Raw genomic sequence first — 19,034 nt, 5'->3', positions numbered from 1 at the left:
ACACAGCAATTAAACACACACCGCTTAACTGGGTGGAGCCGATTATCACAAGCACATGTGACACAAAAAAAGAAAGACACATAACCTGTGTGTACCGTTTGTACAGTCACAGGGACCCCCTTCTGAACCGACACACACGGGCACACACACGTACACACACTCTCTCTCGGCAGGAGCAGCTGAGGAGTGTGAGTGTGTGAGAGTGTGTGTGCGCCACGGGCAAAGAGAGATACTTACACAGAGAAGGAGTCGGGGGGGGCGGAGAGACGACGTAGGTCTGCTGCACATACTTTCTGAATACTGCAGCAGCATTACACAGGAGTACAGGCAAGAGAGAGAGAGAGAGAGAGAGAGAGAGAGAGGGAGACAGAGAGAGAGACAGAGAGAGAGAAAGACAGAGAGAGAGAGACAGAGGGAGAGAGACAGAGGGAGAGACAGACAGAAAGATAGAAACAGAGATGGACAGGAGGGAGAGAGAGAGAGAGAGAGAGAGAAAGGGAGAAAGAGAGTGCGAGCGAAAATGAGAAGGAGATAGCAAGAGAGGGAGAGAAAGAGAGAGACAGAAGAGGGAACGGGGAGAAAGAAAGAGAAGAGGCAGGTAGATGAGATACAAACATGTATAAAGGGTCCAGTTAGTGAGAGAAGGGGTTGAAGAAAGAGGGAGGGAGAGAGAGAGACAGAGACAGAGACAGGAGAGAAAGAAGACAAACACATATAAAGGCTTCAGTTATTAAAACAGGGTGGAATATCGAAGAGAAATAAAAAGCATGCGTGCTGCGTTGGCACTAGGGCAAGGTAGGGGTGCGGAGGGGTGAAGAGGCGTTGATAGGTTAGTACCAATCAGAGGGCTCGTTACACTGGACAGAAGGATGCAGGGGGCGGGGCTTAAACCAGGCTGAAACTAAGAGCAAGCAGAACCAGGCGGGACAGTCACACGTCCTCCGTGCATATCCGTGTGGTCCGTCTCGTGTTTGATGTATGCATGTGCTTCATCTGTAAGAGTGTGCGTGGTGTGTGTGCATGCATGGCATGTGTGTGTGTGTGTGTGTGTGTGTGTGTGTCTTACTCGTTGAGCAGCGGGACGGAGGTGCGTCTCTTGCTCTTCTGCACCATGTTGGCCTGGTTGCGTAGCGAGATGCGGAGGGTGGAGGGAGCCAGCCGGCACGGCTCCCCGTCCACCTGCACGGGCGTCGTCTTGTAGGTGGTGAGGATCACCTCTCTGCACTGGTGCAGCCGCTCGCCGTGGCCCCCAACCTGCAGCGCCGCCTGGTGGACAGGAGGAAGAACATCTATATCTCCAAGACTTCACCACCTTCACTTCCCAAACCATATTGCATGTAAATGAGTGGGAGGAGCTTAGCCATGCACCAGGGAGGCCATGGTGAAGCCGATGACTTCGATGCAGCCGTCGTCGTGCCGCTGGGGTTCGAAGTCCCTATGGTCCCCTGTGTTTCCCCAGGGCATGGTACCTGCACAGTACCTGCACAGGTAGAGACGGTGAGCCACACCTGTTTACACTCAGAAGATGTAGAACAGGTCTGCACATGTGACCTCTACAGGCAGAAGAGGTCAGAGGTCACATTTACAGACAAACACACAAGCCTAATTTATAGACCTTCAAACTCAGGTTATCACCACTCCACACATTTCATGTTTCCCTAAAATTTCATGTTACATTTATTTTGCCATATCAATTCCTCTTCTGCTCTGTTTACATTAGAGGTAAAAAATTGATCAGAGACAGATTTATTCTCGTTTTGATTCGCTATATTATGTTTCCAGTGGTTCAAAAGTGTACATACACAAAGTTAACCAACAATTTGAGAAACTGATTAAATGACTTTTAGAAGCTGCTGATTGGCTGATATGAAGGAAATTTTGCACCTTTGGCCCGGCATGAAGGCCCGTGTTGTTTTGCACTACACAGGATAAACCAAGCAACCCGTCTTAGAACAACAAATCAGACCTTTACCAGTCCAGTTACGTAATCATCGGTACAAATGATTATAAGCAAATCGAACAATCCTGGGACCGTATAAGAAGCCAGATTGATGTTTGCAGGCGATCGCCAGCACAAAGACCTAGTTTTTGTGATTGGGCTCAGATACAATACTTGAGATGTTTAGCCATAATGATCAGTGCTATAAATTGAGGTGGAATCGCATCCCAAGAACACCAAGAACACAAGACCAGCAGTAACACGAGGGCAGGGACGGCACAGACGATTCCCACAGACCATTCATGGACTGAACTGGGGAAGTGTGTCCGAGCAAGGAGACCATCGGCCTGACAGAGACTCCCAACGGACCTGCTGGGACGAACGGGGTGGGGGGGGGGGGGGGGGTGGGGGGGGGGGGGGGGGGGTGGGGGGACAAGCAAAGTCCGTGGGACAGTCTGTCGGCCCCAGGCTGCCGGTCAGGGGGGTAAGGGTTTGTTTTGGCTGCAATGCCTGGTAGCAGGTTCATTGGTCAGAGCACACGTTTGCCCCCTTCAAGTTAAGCAAATTAAACTATAACTGTAAACTATATATTTAAACAGCTGAGCTCTGAAAATATGATGTAGTTTTAAAAAAGTAATAAAAATATTTAAAAACCCAGTAATAAACCTACCACATTCATTCTTTAATTGACTTAACACAAAATGTGTGGAGTGAAAATATTTTGTTTAATTAAATGCATTTGCCTCAATTTGGTGTATATATGTGTATATATACACACACACACACACACACACACACTGCAGTGTACCGCAGTAAATATATGGAGACATAAAAACTGCAACAGTACACCAAGTTTCTAGAGAATGAGGATGTTTGTGACAGAACTCCTTCATCAACTGTGCAAGTAAAATGCTTCTGTGTCTTTACACTTTGCTTGCACTATCTGAAAAGTGTGTGTGTGTGTGTGTGTGTGTGTGTGTGCAGCTTATGCATACACTTATACATGTCTACGGCAAACCTGGGAATATTTAAGAAGACGATGCACTGAAACTTCAGCTCCTGGATCTTGGCGGTGAGATCGGTCCCATCACACTGTGGACCACAAGAGGAGAAATGGGTCAGACGCACGAGATGCTCTTTCCGTGGCGCGTGGGAAAGATTAACTGTGAGACACAGGGCTCGTGACTCACAGCCTCCGTGAGCGCTCGCCCTAATGGGATGGACGGTGCCCGTCAAACACCCACTCGCCCGCTCCCGAACCCCCCCAGCCACTCACCACCACTCTGACGTGCTTAGACAGGTCCCTGGAGCTCCTCTGCAGGAAGTCGGAGAAGGCAGCCTGAGATGGAAGGACAACCATACGCTCATATTATTTCTCTCCCTGTACCTCTCTCTCTCTCTCTCTCTCTCTCTCTCTCAGCTCTGGCACCCAGACAGCCTGAAGTTCTGCTCACCCCTGCATAGAACATCTTGTTGCGAAAACGGCTGTTGAATTTCTCTGGGTTGGCTTCTGCGCAGTGACACGGGAGACAGAGAACTGAGCTGTGGAGCCGTACGACTGGAAAGAGTGTGAAAAACGTGCGAAAATCCCCCCTCACCTCTGGACTCGTGGAACTCCAGAGTGACATGGGCGTCAAAGCCGAGGCTGAAGTAGTTATTGAAGACACTCAGGGGGAGCTGGAGGAAAAGAGGAGGAAAAGAGGAAGCGCCAGTGATTCAGACGTTACGTTTAGCGGCGTTGACGTTGACGGACGCGTGTGATTCCTAAACGAGTCGGCTCTCTGACCTCCGAGTGACCCTCCTCACCTTCTGTGTGCCCTCCTCCGGCTGAGCAGAAGAACACTCCACCTGTAGATTCCAGCGGTCCAGCTGGACCACGGTACCATCCTCAACATGACACAGAACCTTAGACACCGGCTCATCTGTGTAGCCCTGGGCGGAGAGAGAGAGAGAGAGAGAGAGAGAGAGAGAGAGAGAGAGAGAGAGAGAGAGAGAGGGAGGGTTAGAGGAAGAGAGAGTGAGGGAAACAACAGTGGGAGGAAAAGAGAAATCAAAGGAGAAAAAATTAGGTGTGGTGTTACTTTAACGTCATTACGTGCCATTACAGGGACACACCTGAACGTTTGCCTCAAAGGATAGACAGAGTACATCAATTGAGATGATCACAGCATCTATTCTAATGTAGAAGAACACGACTGCACCGGCTTACTGCCATTACTGTGGCAATAATATTAGTAACACGGACGTGCGCTGGAGAATAAGAGATAGTGACTACAGGCTTGCCAAGGTCACCTCTTGGTACTTTTCAGCCCCTGCAGTCGGCACTAGCCACAATGCACGCTTAAGAATGAAATCATAGGGGGCTTTTCTTCTGTGAGGGCCCACACTTAGCTCCTTGCAATCAAACCTACTTCATAAATGCGCCAAAGCCAGAGAAAACGTAAGCAGCGAACGCTGCAGGGTCACGTGTTCGACAAACCGTCAAACAAACGAACCCTACACCTCCAGTTCATCTCCACATCCCACTTCCAGTACACATGAAGAAGCAGTAATTGTTTTGTTCATCACTTCCTTTTCAAACAACAGCCGAATGCAATTTCCATGTGGCTGGACCATTGCATGTATTAGTGAATGTAATCACAGTTATTAACCCCCTGCCTGTGTCTCTGTGCTCTGCATGAGACCCAGGCCCCTCCCTCCCCGTTCCCTCCACTGCTAAGGCCCCTCCCTCCCCCACTAGGGCCACTCCCTCCCAAACCCCTTCCTGTTTGCTTTGAAGCAGCCTGTCTCTACACAGGCATGGGAAATGCTTAATGGAATATATTTAGCCCCACGCTCATTATAAAGAATGCTAATTAGCATTAGTGACACCCTTGTTCAAAGCCTCGACGTGACAAAGGCTGCAAACACAGGTGCCTGAAAGGGGCGGAGCTTAGAGGCAAATCGTTACCTTGTGTTAATAGTAGCGCATGGGTGTCCTTCTGACACAAAATCACCACAGGCCTATGGAAAGAGACTGAAGTCATAGCCATAGTGCTGACTGAGTGCTCTCTCTCAGGAGGAAGACGTGTTGTGCTTCGTCCTTGGCTGCCTTTAATATGCTTTCTACCTGGCATTGCATGAAAACAAAAAACAAAACAAAAAACAAACACACACAAAAAAAAAAAACACACTCACTCCTCCCCAGTTGAGTGTTCTGGCGAGGTCATTTCCTGTGCCAAGAGGAAGCACAGCCACGGGAGGCTGTGGGTTCATCTGAAGTTCATCCAGAGCAGAGAGAATCCAGCCCACCTGTAGCCGCCGACACGCAAACACAGCATAGTATGTATTCACAGGAAGGCGACGTGTTCTACATGTCATGGCACACGTCTCTCACCAGGGGGCGACGTGTTCTACATGCTGTGACGTGGAAACGCAGCCGTGCTCGTGCACTTACCGTCCCGTCCCCTCCGCACGCAAGGATGCGAAGGTTCGGCACTTTCCTGTACAGTTCCAACCTGGAGAAAAAAATGAGTCTAACATCAGCAACAGGCCCGAAAATCCCACTAAATGTACGGAGAAGATCCTCTCAAGGGACAGCTCGCCCGGGCCAGACAGTGTGCTGGAATCTGTTCCTGGCCGGAGCCCAGCTAAAGATGTGCGTGTGGGCAGTGGGGCTTTAATCACAGGCCTGTCAGGCCAGCACAGCAGTAGGCACCACCAGCCCCGCAGGCATCCAGCTGGGTCCTGCTCCCTCTCTCCCTCCCTCTCTCCCTCTTCCCCTCCCTCTCACTCTCTCTCTCTCTCCCTGCCTGGGTCTGTCTGCATTTCTACCCTTTCCTCTGTGTCCGTCTGTGAGTCTGCCTGTCTGTCTCCATCTCTCTCTCTTTTTCTCTCGCCCTCCTTCCTCCCTCTCTCTTTCTCCTTCTCTCTGTCTCCTTTCGTTAAGCTCCTCTGTCAGTGCAGAACAAACAGCAGGGCCTGCCTCAGTGCCCAGAGACAAACAGCTCAATTAAGAGGCAGAACCACGCAGGGAAGTGGTGTGATCTGAGGCGAGGAAGCAAAGAACAGAAGCTTCTGGAACACTGATCTCTCTAATGGAGAACTAGACCACACAGTTATATAGCTGCCACCTAATTAATGTGTTAAGAACAGAAATGGTGGGTTAAGTGACAAAAAGGCAAGAGGGTGTGAGCAAATCTTAGGCAGAGAGAAAGAAAGAAAGAAAGAAAGAAAGAAAGAAACTCACGCTTCTCTGGGCCCTCCCTGGGAGAGATCGAACACTTGCCGAGGATTCAAAATCCACATGAACATCTGTAGCAACTTGGTCCCCTGAAAGAGGGAAGAAAGAGAGAGAGAGAGAGAAAAGAAAGAGATAGAGAGAGACAACATAGACAGACAGGGACAGAATATGAGAGAGGTGTAGGGGGCAGGACCCCTAGCGTCTATCCTTCCTCCACCCTCATTAGTGTGTGGAAGTTAAATGTCTTCTCCCACCTGATTTCCCCCGCTCTTAGGGTTCACGAACACCAGCACTGGCTTCATTAGTGGCGAAGGCAGGGGCTTCAGCATGAACGGACGCCATTTTGACTCCTGTGGAGAGCCCCGCATTATATACAAACACCCCCGTGCGCATGCACATATATATATACACACACAGCTGCTGTAAGTTGCTTGAAACGATGTCTAAGGGTAGGAGTTAGGGGAAGGGAAACTTATGGAGAGTGTATTTGGACAGAAATAAAAACCTTTAAAGCTCCACCAGGTTTTTTTTTAGGACAGGGCTGTCGGCGGAAAAGAGACGTAAGTGGCTACTCACATCTGTGCCCTTTTTGCTGGCCCGTCGTTTGAACGAAGTCCGTTTTTTCCTCCGAGTGGAGTTTTTAAATGAGTTCTGAAGGACAGGAGAGAGACGGGACTCAAGTCTGACAGTGCGTTAACGAATTCCGGCTAGGCTAGAACTACACCCAGTGGCACTGACAGGGGCTGTAACACGGACATCTGGGGCAGAACTGTTTTTGCAGTCAGATAATGAACCAACGCAGTCATACCCGATTAGCCGAACCTCTATCACGAAAGCAACACAAGTGGGAATGTAACCATATCATAAACTATATAACTAAAGTGCCATCCCAAAAAATCCTTTGCAAACGACAGTCGATCTGATCCCCATACAACATACAACCACAACAATGTTTGCTGTTGGTCAACACCTCCTCCCAGACATCATTACTGTACACGCAACTGAAGGAGCGTGTGGTTTGTAGCTGAGAATAATTCAGTGTAGTGAGTTTGCTTGCCTGCCTGTAAGGCACTTCCCTTCTAATAACCCCTGAATTGCAAGTGACAGTGGCATGTCACACATCAAAACACTACCCCACCCCTCTCATACATCCTCCAGTCATAGCCCTGAGCCTGGAAGGGTGATGCTAACGCCCACCAGCAAAGCCACAACTGGGATGTCATTGAGAGGGTATGAGTGAGTTTTTGATCAATTCTACTGATTTCAATGAAACAAAGATAAAAAGATGTGAGGTAAAAAGGCTTTTTTTATTGCTGTGCGAGAGCATGTAATGGTAAAGACTGGTACAGATCAATTCTGATCATGTGGCATCAAACAGCAGCACACTGAAGCCCACGGGGACGAGAGAGACCATTGGAGACGAGACCATGTGGGTTAGCTCTAATCCGAATTAGAGTCCCCACAGGATATGGACACAAACACACACACGCATTTGTGCTTACTTTTAAGTCTGTGGAAACAATAGATGGTAAAACACACCCACAAGCACCTCCAATAAGCAAATCTGACCACGTAAAGAAACAAGCGAGAACCTCCCATTACCTCTGCAGCTAGGGTGTGCGCACGCACAAACGTGTCACGGGCGGACAGCCCGCGCCGTGTCGTACCTGCGGCTTCTTGACTTTGATGATCCAAGATGGGGGCACGATGACCCCGGCGTGAGCGCCCAACGAGCACGGCTCCTCGATCTGCTGCAGCATGAAGCAGGTCACCTTGTTGTGGAACTGAGGAAGTAAGAAGCAGATAGAGAGCTTAGTGGGACTCCCCTGCTGCGCGTGCAACAGCACCCCCTGTCTGTCCGTCCGGTATGGCACTCACTGCCTGCTTGCACCATGAGCAGCTGATGGCGATGATCTCCTTACTGTGGAAGAACTTCTGCTGGAAACTCTGCAGGAAGACGGAGAGGGGCAGACGGGTTTAGGCCTGAGAATCAACGTGTAAAATGACGAAACATTTTACATTTTTCGATATCTGAAGACAGCAGTTTAGCTGCTGACGGAGTTGACACTTGTATGCGAAAGGTTATGAAAATCAGAAAATGAGCTTTTAAATGTTGCATACAATTATAAATGTTCAATATCCCTTTCATATTGTGAAAGTTTATTGCTACATACTTATAACTTATAACACATATGGTACATAAGGAAGATGTTTTTCACATTTTGAAATTTACACATAATACTCCATTATGACTACGCAAAAAATTATTTTGGATTATTTTTGTAAATTTATTGAAATAAAAGCCTGAAGGAAATAAAATAAAAAATTACATAAGTATACAGACTCTTTGATATGATTATTGCAATTAATCTCTGGTGCGTTCCCCTGAATTGACTGGACATAATTAGGAAATTCAAAGAGTGAAAACCAAATCATGATATACACAGAGCTCTGCATAGATCTGTGAGACAGGATTGTGTCCAGACACAAGAATAACATTTATGCAGCATTAAAGGTAGCCACCATTATTCTCAAATGGAAGATGTTTGGAACTATCAATCTTCCCAGATCTGCTCCCCCCCCCCCCCCCCCTTAGATAAACTGAGTAATTAGGGGGAAATTGTCAGATGGGTACCAATGGGTAACAATGAACCCAATGATCACTATAAATGAGATCCAGAGTTCCTCTGTGAATAATGAAAACCCCTACAGAAAGGCAACCCTCAGAAGACCATTCCACCAATAAAGCCTTTATGATAGAGTTGCTATTCTGGATGGTAGCAATTCCTCTTGAAAAGGCACATTAGAGCCTTGCTTGAGTTTGCTACAAAGCACCCCACAACATCTCAGGCTGGGGCAAATGTTTTTATTTCCATAAGCATACCACCAAGAAAACACAAGAGTGGCTTTGGGAAAACCATGTGAACGTTATGGAGTGACCCAGACAGAGTTGAGACCTGAAGCCAACAACACAGCTCTGGAGATCTGAAAAGGGCTGGACTTGAATAAATCTGCCAAGAAAATGGGGAGAAACCTCAAACACTTAGGAGTGCCCAGCTTGTGGGATCATTCCCAAGGAGACCTGAGTCTATCATTACAGCAACAGGTACTTCAAGTACTAAATGAAGGGTCTGAGCACTTAAGTAAATGGGAAATTTCAGGGTTTTTTTTTTTTCATTTTTGTGCAATATGGTGTAGATTGATAAGAAAAATAGCACATTCTAGTTTTACACTATAGATTTTTATTTTGTAGTAGTATTTATTGTATATACGACTCCAATAGAGGTTTTTTTTGGCTGCTGTTGGATGAAACTAAGTGTGTGAGATAAGATCATAGCATTCATGCTAGACATGAGTTTTATTGTGTGGAATAAGTTGCCTCTGTTGATGGTGTTTATGGTGTTAGGTGTTGATGTTGATGGAGTTGAATGTGTTTATGCTGAAGACATTTAAGCTCTTGATGAAGCTGACATTGAGGATGTCTCTGATGTTGAGGGTGTTTCTGATGTTAAGGATGTTTCTGGTGTTGAGGGTGTTTTTGGTGTTGAGGGTGTTTCTGGTGTTAAGGGTGTTTCTGGTGTTGAGGTTGTCTTTGGTGTTGAGGGTGTCTGGGGTTGAAGGTGTCTGGTGTTGAGGATGTCTCTGGTGTCAAGGGTGCTTCCGGTGTTGAGGATGTCTCTATTGTTGCGGGTGTTTCTGATATTGAGGGTGTCTCTGGTGTTGAGGGTGTTTCTGATGTTAAGGATGTTTCTGGTGCTGAGAGTGTCTGGTGTTGAGAGTGTCTCTGGTGCTGAGAGTGTCTCTGGTGCTGAGGCTGTTTCTGGTGTTGAGAGTGTCTCTGATGTTGAGAGTGTCTCTGGTGTTGAGGGTGTTTCTGATGTTGAGAGTGTCTCTGGTGCTGAGGCTGTTTCTGGTGTTGAGAGTGTCTCTGATGTTGAGAGTGTCTCTGGTGTTGAGAGTGTCTCTGATGTTGAGAGTGTCTCTGGTGTTGAGGCTGTTTCTGGTGTTGAGAGTGTCTCTGATGTTGAGAGTGTCTCTGGTGCTGAGGCTGTTTCTGGTGTTGAGAGTGTCTCTGATGTTGAGAGTGTCTCTGGTGCTGAGGCTGTTTCTGATGTTGAGAGTGTCTCTGGTGTTGAGGGTGTTTCTGATGTTGAGAGTGTCTCTGGTGCTGAGGCTGTTTCTGGTGTTGAGAGTGTCTCTGGTGTTGAGAGTGTCTCTGGTGTTGAGGGTGTTTCTGATGTTGAGAGTGTCTCTGATGTTGAGAGTGTCTCTGGTGTTGAGGGTGTTTCTGATGTTGAGAGTGTCTCTGGTGCTGAGGCTGTTTCTGGTGTTGAGAGTGTCTCTGATGTTGAGAGTGTCTCTGATGTTGAGAGTGTCTCTGATGTTGAGAGTGTCTCTGGTGCTGAGGCTGTTTCTGGTGTTGAGAGTGTCTCTGATGTTGAGAGTGTCTCTGGTGTTGAGAGTGTCTCTGGTGTTGAGGGTGTTTCTGATGTTGAGAGTGTCTCTGGTGCTGAGGCTGTTTCTGGTGTTGAGAGTGTCTCTGATGTTGAGAGTGTCTCTGGTGTTGAGAGTGTCTCTGATGTTGAGAGTGTCTCTGGTGTTGAGGCTGTTTCTGGTGTTGAGAGTGTCTCTGATGTTGAGAGTGTCTCTGGTGCTGAGGCTGTTTCTGGTGTTGAGAGTGTCTCTGATGTTGAGAGTGTCTCTGGTGCTGAGGCTGTTTCTGATGTTGAGAGTGTCTCTGGTGTTGAGGGTGTTTCTGATGTTGAGAGTGTCTCTGGTGCTGAGGCTGTTTCTGGTGTTGAGAGTGTCTCTGGTGTTGAGAGTGTCTCTGGTGTTGAGGGTGTTTCTGATGTTGAGAGTGTCTCTGATGTTGAGAGTGTCTCTGGTGTTGAGGGTGTTTCTGATGTTGAGAGTGTCTCTGGTGCTGAGGCTGTTTCTGGTGTTGAGAGTGTCTCTGATGTTGAGAGTGTCTCTGATGTTGAGAGTGTCTCTGGTGTTGAGGGTGTTTCTGATGTTGAGAGTGTCTCTGGTGTTGAGAGTGTCTCTGGTGTTGAGAGTGTCTCTGGTGTTGAGAGTGTCTCTGGTGTTGAGGGTGTTTCTGGTGTTGAGAGTGTCTCTGGTGTTGAGAGTGTCTCTGGTGTTGAGAGTGTCTCTGGTGTTGAGAGTGTCTCTGATGTTGAGAGTGTTTCTGGTGTTGAGAGTGTCTCTGGTGTTGAGAGTGTCTCTGATGTTGAGAGTGTCTCTGGTGCTGAGGCTGTTTCTGATGTTGAGAGTGTCTCTGGTGTTGAGAGTGTCTCTGGTGTTGAGAGTGTCTCTGGTGTTGAGAGTGTCTCTGATGTTGAGAGTGTCTCTGGTGTTGAGGGTGTCTCTGGTGTTGAGAGTGTCTCTGATGTTGAGAGTGTCTCTGGTGTTGAGAGTGTCTCTGATGTTGAGAGTGTCTCTGGTGTTGAGAGTGTCTCTGGTGTTGAGAGTGTCTCTGGTGTTGAGGGTGTCTCTGGTGTTGAGAGTGTCTCTGATGTTGAGAGTGTCTCTGGTGTTGAGAGTGTCTCTGATGTTGAGAGTGTCTCTGGTGTTGAGAGTGTCTCTGGTGTTGAGAGTGTCTCTGATGTTGAGAGTGTTTCTGGTGTTGAGAGTGTCTCTGGTGTTGAGAGTGTCTCTGATGTTGAGAGTGTCTCTGGTGCTGAGGCTGTTTCTGATGTTGAGAGTGTCTCTGGTGTTGAGAGTGTCTCTGGTGTTGAGAGTGTCTCTGGTGTTGAGAGTGTCTCTGATGTTGAGAGTGTCTCTGGTGTTGAGGGTGTCTCTGGTGTTGAGAGTGTCTCTGATGTTGAGAGTGTCTCTGGTGTTGAGAGTGTCTCTGATGTTGAGAGTGTCTCTGATGTTGAGAGTGTCTCTGGTGCTGAGGCTGTTTCTGATGTTGAGAGTGTCTCTGGTGTTGAGAGTGTCTCTGGTGTTGAGAGTGTCTCTGGTGTTGAGAGTGTCTCTGATGTTGAGAGTGTCTCTGGTGTTGAGGGTGTCTCTGGTGTTGAGAGTGTCTCTGGTGCTGAGAGTGTCTCTGGTGTTGAGAGTGTCTCTGGTGTTGAGAGTGTCTCTGGTGTTGAGGGTGTCTCTGGTGTTGAGAGTGTCTCTGGTGTTGAGAGTGTCTCTGATGTTGAGAGTGTCTCTGGTGTTGAGAGTGTCTCTGGTGTTGAGAGTGTCTCTGGTGTTGAGGGTGTTTATCAAGCACCTAGTGCTCACAGAGTGTACCCTACCTTCCCACACTGACGGCATTTTCCCTCTTGTCGTCTTCGGTGGACCCAGTGGTGTCTTAATACATTCTGTTGTCCCATACACAGAGAGACAGTGGGTCACACAGCGTCCTCCAAACAGCCATTGTTGTGTCAGAGTACACTACAGCATGGCACTGGAGTATGTCAGAGCATGCATACTGGGTAGAAGAAGAAAATGATGTTCATAGCTATTGACCAGGACAGTAAGGATTTATTTGCCTAAACAACATTAAGAGGCCACATGGTAACCTCCTCCCAGCTTATTCCTTTGCCTTAGGCTGTATGTTGGTTCTTTTCTCTGAGTGATTCCACACAGATTCAGTTATGCTGAGGGAGAAGCTCTATTGCCTATTCCATAAGTGGGCAAATGTAGGTGTTTGAGTCGAAAGGGCACCATACAGTAATAGGCCATGATACCTAGCAGGACATTCACATCCACAGGATTTATTAACATCATTAGTGTTGTTTTCTGTAGTGTTGTAGTGTATTTTATTATATTATGTTGCACAGTACATTACATGCTACTGTACATGCTGTTTGTTGAAAGCAGTGTCACACTCACGTCTCTGAGACAGCGGGAGCCACCCTCTTTGAAGGTGGGCTTACATCGGAAGTTGATCTACACGCAAAAGAAAACAAGAAAGGCAGTAAGTAGGAAACAAAGGCAACGAGAAGGAGAAATTAAGGCAATGAGAAGGAGAAATTAAGGCAATGAGAAGGAGAAATTAAGACGATGAGAAGGAGAAATTAAGGCAATGAGAAGGAGAAATTAAGGCAATGAGAAGGAGAAATTAAGACGATGAGAAGGAGAAATTAAGGCAATGAGAAGGAGAAATTAAGACGATGAGAAGGAGAAACAAGAGAAATGAAGTCAATGAGAGTGAAACAACGGCAGTGGGAAGGAGAAACGAAAGCAGTGTGAAGGAGAAATGAAGGCAGTGAGTGAGAAATGAAGGCAGTGAGAAGGAGAAATGAAGGCAGTGAGAGGGAGAATCAAAGGCAATGTGAGGGAGAGGTTACCACCTTTTGAGTTTTTACAGCAAGATCTTAACAAAAAAACGAATGTTGCCTTTTATGAAAAAGGGAATAGTACTGGATCTGATACGGGTGTGTTGTGCACCGCGAGGTATTTGCATGACCAGGCCTTAGCAGTGTGCCAGTGTATATATCTACCTTGTCCAGCTGTTCGATGCACGCCGTGTGGACAACGATCTTACACGCAGCGCATTTCCTCCGGGGGGCCGACTTCTTAAAGGAACAAAACAGCACGTGACACAGGGCAGGACGAGGAAAAGGAGAAAAATACACGCATACTTTACTTACAATAGAGCAACAAGCACTTGTTTTTACCACGGTCTGCTTCCTGGTATTGGGACCTTCATCCATAATATCTATTTTTCTACGAAACGCTCTTTCCTTACTTGCCTGTTTCTTTACAGGCGAAAGATTTGCCGACGTTGCCTGGGGTAATACTAAAAGAGTCTTTTCAAACATCAGAGTGGCACAGCTGGTTCTGACAAAAGCCGACGCAAACGCGAGGTGCTTCAGGCCTGCCTTTCACCGGCCTGCCTTTGTCCACGGCAGACTAATAGCCTTCTCTTGGTGCTCCGGATGTACCTGTTACCTCAGGAAAGGTGCCATTGGCCAAGTACACTAATTCCACTGCTGGGTCCCCCTCTGGACACATACTGCCATTTTATCAGACTTCTCAACCATTTGACCTGGTTTTTGGTTTCGTAAACGACTTTAGTCCATATCGCAGAGCAATGCGCTTGATATTACAATGTTTAAATCGTGTAAAAAAACATGCAACATTGTTTCCACATCTCTCCACTTGGAAATTCTATTGGCCAGTACTCCGAGGTTATCAGCCTGCAGGTTGGTGGACTTCTCTGAAGGTTGGCGTTTGTGTGGTCTACTCACTGCAATCTTCACCACGCACGTCTCCTCGCCCAGGTAGCACAGCTCGCCCGAGCAGTTGGTCTCCAGCCACAGGTGCTCACCGTTCACTGCGTTCTCCTAAACCAAACAGACACTTCTGAACTTTGCAGTAACAATAGCCAACGTCCTGTGTTAAGACACAAGTCATGTACTGGTTATAATAAACCCTGCAAAGATTTAAAGCTTGGTCAAATTCAGATATTTTCTGGGGTGTTTATTTTCTTTTAAGTATAAGCAGCATAAAGTCACGTTGAGCAACTGAGCTGAACCCTATTGGCAGCTGTCTAAACAGAGTCAGTGATAATGGGCTACTTGTGAACAGATAATGCATACGATTAAAAACATCTCCCACACATCCATGTGGAGTCCTATGAAATGTGGGGGTTTTTTTTTCACTGAATTCTCTCTGAAAACTGTATGTGCAGAGAACCAGCTCAAAACTCCCACAGCGGACACGCATACACCCACACAGGGGAATGCATTCTCAAATGCTTATTAATACCTGCAGTATTAAATTAATGCAGTGTTCATTTAGATCCAGCAGGATATAGATTATTCAGTTACTTCAGCACTGAGGACTTATTGAATACATGCATGCACACACACGCACACAAAAACATTAATTTGACGGCGACTCTGATCATATTGGGAAATTGTGGGGGGGGAGTGATCATGGGAGGTTTCCTCCCCCTCCTGTATGTGCCCCGCCCTCTCCGTACATCCCACCTGCATTAATGAGACTCTCCTCTCAATTAAAATTCTGATCTCCCCCTAAGCACGCGCAGACATCCACCACACACTCATCCACCCACATCCACCACTCTTCCATCGCCTCTATCTACAAAATCTCAACTTGGTCAATGTCTTTCAAGTCTTTTGAGTCAGCCAAGGCCAAGCAGAGGCAAAAAAGAGAGAGAGAAGCAAACCAACACATCCCCGCCAAAAGAGGGGGCGGACCCGCTTGGCCTGGAGCTGAGCCGGAGGTGATGGGGAGGGAGGGGCTTTGTGGGCAGGCGGAGGGTGTGACTCACGCTCCAGTCGACGGTGGCACGCAGATCCTTGGCCGGTCCGTTGGTGACGGCAGGGAAGGGGTTCTGGGCGGGAGCCAGGTGCTGGAGGCCCGAGCGTGAGATGGCTTTCCTGCGGCACACACAAGCAACGAGAAGAAGCGATTTAGACCTCGGCATCATGGATGGTCTTGGAGCGGGTGGGGGGTTGTTGTTAGGGCTCTCCGAACGGCGGGTGCATGTCGCACGGAATGGGGACACTTTTTCAGACAGGGGGCTGGAGGGAGTGTGAGCACGCACCTTCAAAAATGGTGCAAAACGAAGGAGTAAACGTGTGAACTTTCTAGAGTGAGGATGTCTCAAAGGAGGCGGGTACAGCATCTCATGCACAAAGCCCCCCTGATATTGTTGATAAATGGATAGGCAAAAGTGTGAACCTTCTTAAAATGAGGACACACACACACACACACACACACACTTACAAACACACACACAGAGGAAGACCTCCGGGTTCTGCCAAAAACAAAGAGATCCACACCAATCTGTTGACCAGCCTGCGTGGCCAGAAAACTCCCATCAGGCCCTGCGTGTGAGAGTCACTCTACCTCATATGGTATTGAACAGCAGACACGAGCAGCACTGTTTCTGCTCTGGGTCAATGCGTGTGTGCGTGTGTGCGTGTGTGCGTGTGTGCGTGTGTGCGTGCGTGTGTGTGTGCGTGTCTGTGGGTCTCACAGCCAGGAGTCCGAATGAGTCAGCATCATGTGATCACTGCTTTCTGTCTTTCTCTAATCATCACCGGAGCTGGCATTTTCCCACCAAGGTCCAAACACACTCTTCCCAAAAGAACACAAAAAACACACAAGGCTCCTCAGCATGGACAAAATCAGTAGCCCAACTAAAATTACTTTTTAATATGACCATGTGTTTGAATCAGCCTTGCGCAAATAATGAACTTTGTTTATGTGCTTTTATCTTAGAATGTGTATCTGTAAATTCATCCAATTCTAAGAAATTCTTGTGATTTTAAATCTATATGTGCTTGACATTATAAATCCCATAATACAGTAATTATACATGCATGGCCTGTTTGCTGGGTATGCAAGAACACATATGTATTACTGCCTGTCTCCCCATAATAAATATCAATTTTCCATTTTATGCATCACCACCATAACTTTGTTACAAAAATCTTCCTTTACAATACTGTAACATTTTTCTAGCCAATACTGAGTGATTTCATGGTGGCCCTTCAGAGCCATAATAATCAAAAAAGCATAATGAAGAAAAAAATGTAGAAACTAAACAAACATATACAACAACATTTTAATTTCTAGAATGTAGAAATCATTTTAATTAAAGCAATTCCATCACCTCACATATAAATCAAGACAAAAATCAAGTGTATATCCATCTAACACACAATTGCTACAACACACAATCGCTAAATAAGTCTCTACGTCAGTACGAAGACATTTTTTAAGTACACACAATTTATTTTCAAAGTATTATGTTATATTTTATTACACACAATGTGGAGAGAACCTGCGTGTATTTAAGTGATCTGAAACATCTGGTTTCTGGAGCGGTTTCATACAGAGAATATGTGGCCGGTTACCCAGAGTGCACCGTCTCTCTGCACCCTTAACCCCTAGAGGCACAGTGGTGGGAGGGGTCAGGTTAAGAGGGGGTGGGGTCAGGGTAAGAAGGGAAATGGAGGGTGGGGGCAGCAAGCATGACACCATACTCCCCGCTGAAAGGTTCACCTCCTGCACTAAAATTAGCCCACTCCAGGAGAACAGAGGAGAGTCAGGTTACAGGCCTGCTGGTAAAGTGAGCCAGGGCCTCTGTTAAACACACACACACACACACACACACACACATGTACCTTCAGTCTCTGAACTAAAAATAGCAGCACAGGGGCTGACAGGCATGCTGGAAAAATGCCATCGTGACGATAACAAATCATTGTGAGAGCCCATGTATCCACAAACCCCCATCCCCCCAGACAGACAGAGCGCTGTAGCCTAAGTCCAGAAATAATCTGACCTATGAGAAACTCAGGATGGCTTTTAAGAATGCACTTAATAGAGTCTGAAAACAAGAATTTTTATTTTTGAAAGACTAAAAATCACAGATGCAAAACTGCAACTCAAATACAGTTTAATCCAAGCATTCAGATTTGGGGAAACTGCTGCAAGTGGAGTGTTCAGAATAACATCGGAAGCTGACAAGAGTTTGGGCTTCCCAAAAACATCAGGCATACACATACTAATTCTGCATGAACGAAAGAGACGTTTCAGCATATAAAAAAAAGACCTACAAGCCATTTTTGTGCAGTTAGGCATTTGGTTTTCACAAGTTCTTCCAAGAACCACCAGCATTTCATCTGAACCGTAACAGCCAAAGAATGTCCAAGCCATTGACTGTAATGTCCTGTTTTTGGCAATGATCTCTTTGCCTTTGAAGTCTACCATGTGTTGCGGCTTTGCATCTCACTTCCAGAAGAAAACTCGGGAGACGAGCAACACTGCAAACTACCTGCACGCCAATCGCGACCCAACTTGATTCCCCATGACAATGACACACTAGACATTTTTATCCTACACACATACACACACCTACACATCCAAACACATGCAAAAGGGGGGTTATGGATGTTGAGTCTTACAAAGATAACACCCTTTTAAACTAATAAAGCAAGCCATGGTATGTACACACCCACATGTTCGTGTTTTTCTATCATTATGGTGACTATTGGTCCCCACAAAGAGCTAAATATATGTCCCTCCCACACACACACACACACACACACGCAGATAGACACACATATACACACACATCGGAGGTGGTTAGAGTAACCAAAAACTTTAGTTTAGTAAAGGTATTGGTACTTTAAAATAATTATTACACATGTAGAAGTAATCATTTAATTAACAACTTTTTTAATTAAGTAAATTAATTACCTTAATTACTAAGAACAAGTCAGAAAATATTAAATTAATATTAATTAAAATTACTTTTTAAATACATTTAAAGTATCACATTTCCATAATTTGAATTTATAAATAAGGCCATTATTACACTTAAAATATGTATAATCTTGTATGGGAGTAACACATCAGGAACACCCCTCTTCAGTGACCATCAACAGGCTGCCAACGTGGAGACTTCCACTATGATTTTCCATAGGCAACTATACATATTGATATGTGAGTATAATCGAAATCCACTGGAAATACACTGTTGGTGGGGGGGGGGGGGGGGGGGGGGGGACAATCTGCAATAGAGAAATCCAGCATGCAGAAACACAAAAGATGGACACAGCCAGTATGCTGTTTTCACCTTTGCCCTCACCTTTCACTCACCTTTGTCCAACTTAGCTCATGTGTTATTTTAAGTTACATAGTGTTGATAAAGCTTTTGTTAAGGTTTTTGATAAGGTTCTTGATATCTAAGCATCACAAGCATCACAGATGTAAAGAGATGTTGCCTGTCTGCAGTCTGCCATGTCGATTGTTACCCAGTTTAAATGAAGCTTTGCTGTGGCACACAGCGGACATCTTTAGGGCTTTCAGTACCCACACTTGACACCCCATGTTTTGGTGAAATGTACAAAATGCTGAAATGGTTTTAAAATTATAAGTGATGGATATAGA

The 19,034-nt window shown here is 46.3% G+C and overlaps 1 protein-coding gene across 3 annotated transcripts in view; it reads right to left on the bottom strand.

The window, feature by feature from the left end:
* dgki (diacylglycerol kinase, iota) overlaps window positions 1-19,034 on the bottom strand; it is a 43,415-nt gene that overhangs the window by 6,316 nt on the left and 18,065 nt on the right. Inside the window, exons 2-21 of one of the 3 annotated variants that reach the window (XM_077004874.1) lie at window positions 15,400-15,508; window positions 14,351-14,446; window positions 13,601-13,675; window positions 12,990-13,046; window positions 12,410-12,475; window positions 8,040-8,108; window positions 7,829-7,945; window positions 6,738-6,812; window positions 6,416-6,511; window positions 6,168-6,250; window positions 5,376-5,436; window positions 5,117-5,230; window positions 3,746-3,871; window positions 3,538-3,616; window positions 3,394-3,449; window positions 3,216-3,278; window positions 2,958-3,031; window positions 1,369-1,480; window positions 1,067-1,266; window positions 238-300 (exon numbers count right to left, since the gene is read on the bottom strand). In XM_077004874.1, the coding sequence (XP_076860989.1) occupies window positions 238-300; window positions 1,067-1,266; window positions 1,369-1,480; window positions 2,958-3,031; window positions 3,216-3,278; window positions 3,394-3,449; window positions 3,538-3,616; window positions 3,746-3,871; window positions 5,117-5,230; window positions 5,376-5,436; window positions 6,168-6,250; window positions 6,416-6,511; window positions 6,738-6,812; window positions 7,829-7,945; window positions 8,040-8,108; window positions 12,410-12,475; window positions 12,990-13,046; window positions 13,601-13,675; window positions 14,351-14,446; window positions 15,400-15,508 (1,791 nt within the window). The remainder of the gene's footprint in view (window positions 1-237; window positions 301-1,066; window positions 1,267-1,368; window positions 1,481-2,957; window positions 3,032-3,215; window positions 3,279-3,393; window positions 3,450-3,537; window positions 3,617-3,745; window positions 3,872-5,116; window positions 5,231-5,375; window positions 5,437-6,167; window positions 6,251-6,415; window positions 6,512-6,737; window positions 6,813-7,828; window positions 7,946-8,039; window positions 8,109-12,409; window positions 12,476-12,989; window positions 13,047-13,600; window positions 13,676-14,350; window positions 14,447-15,399; window positions 15,509-19,034) is intronic. The other 2 variants (XM_077004875.1, XM_077004876.1) reach the window with 2 other exon arrangements.

The sequence above is a fragment of the Brachyhypopomus gauderio genome, chromosome 5 (assembly GCF_052324685.1).
Source record: "Brachyhypopomus gauderio isolate BG-103 chromosome 5, BGAUD_0.2, whole genome shotgun sequence".
In the NCBI taxonomy this organism is placed as follows: Eukaryota; Metazoa; Chordata; class Actinopteri; order Gymnotiformes; family Hypopomidae; genus Brachyhypopomus; species Brachyhypopomus gauderio.
This window is presented reverse-complemented; position numbering and strand designations above follow the sequence as displayed.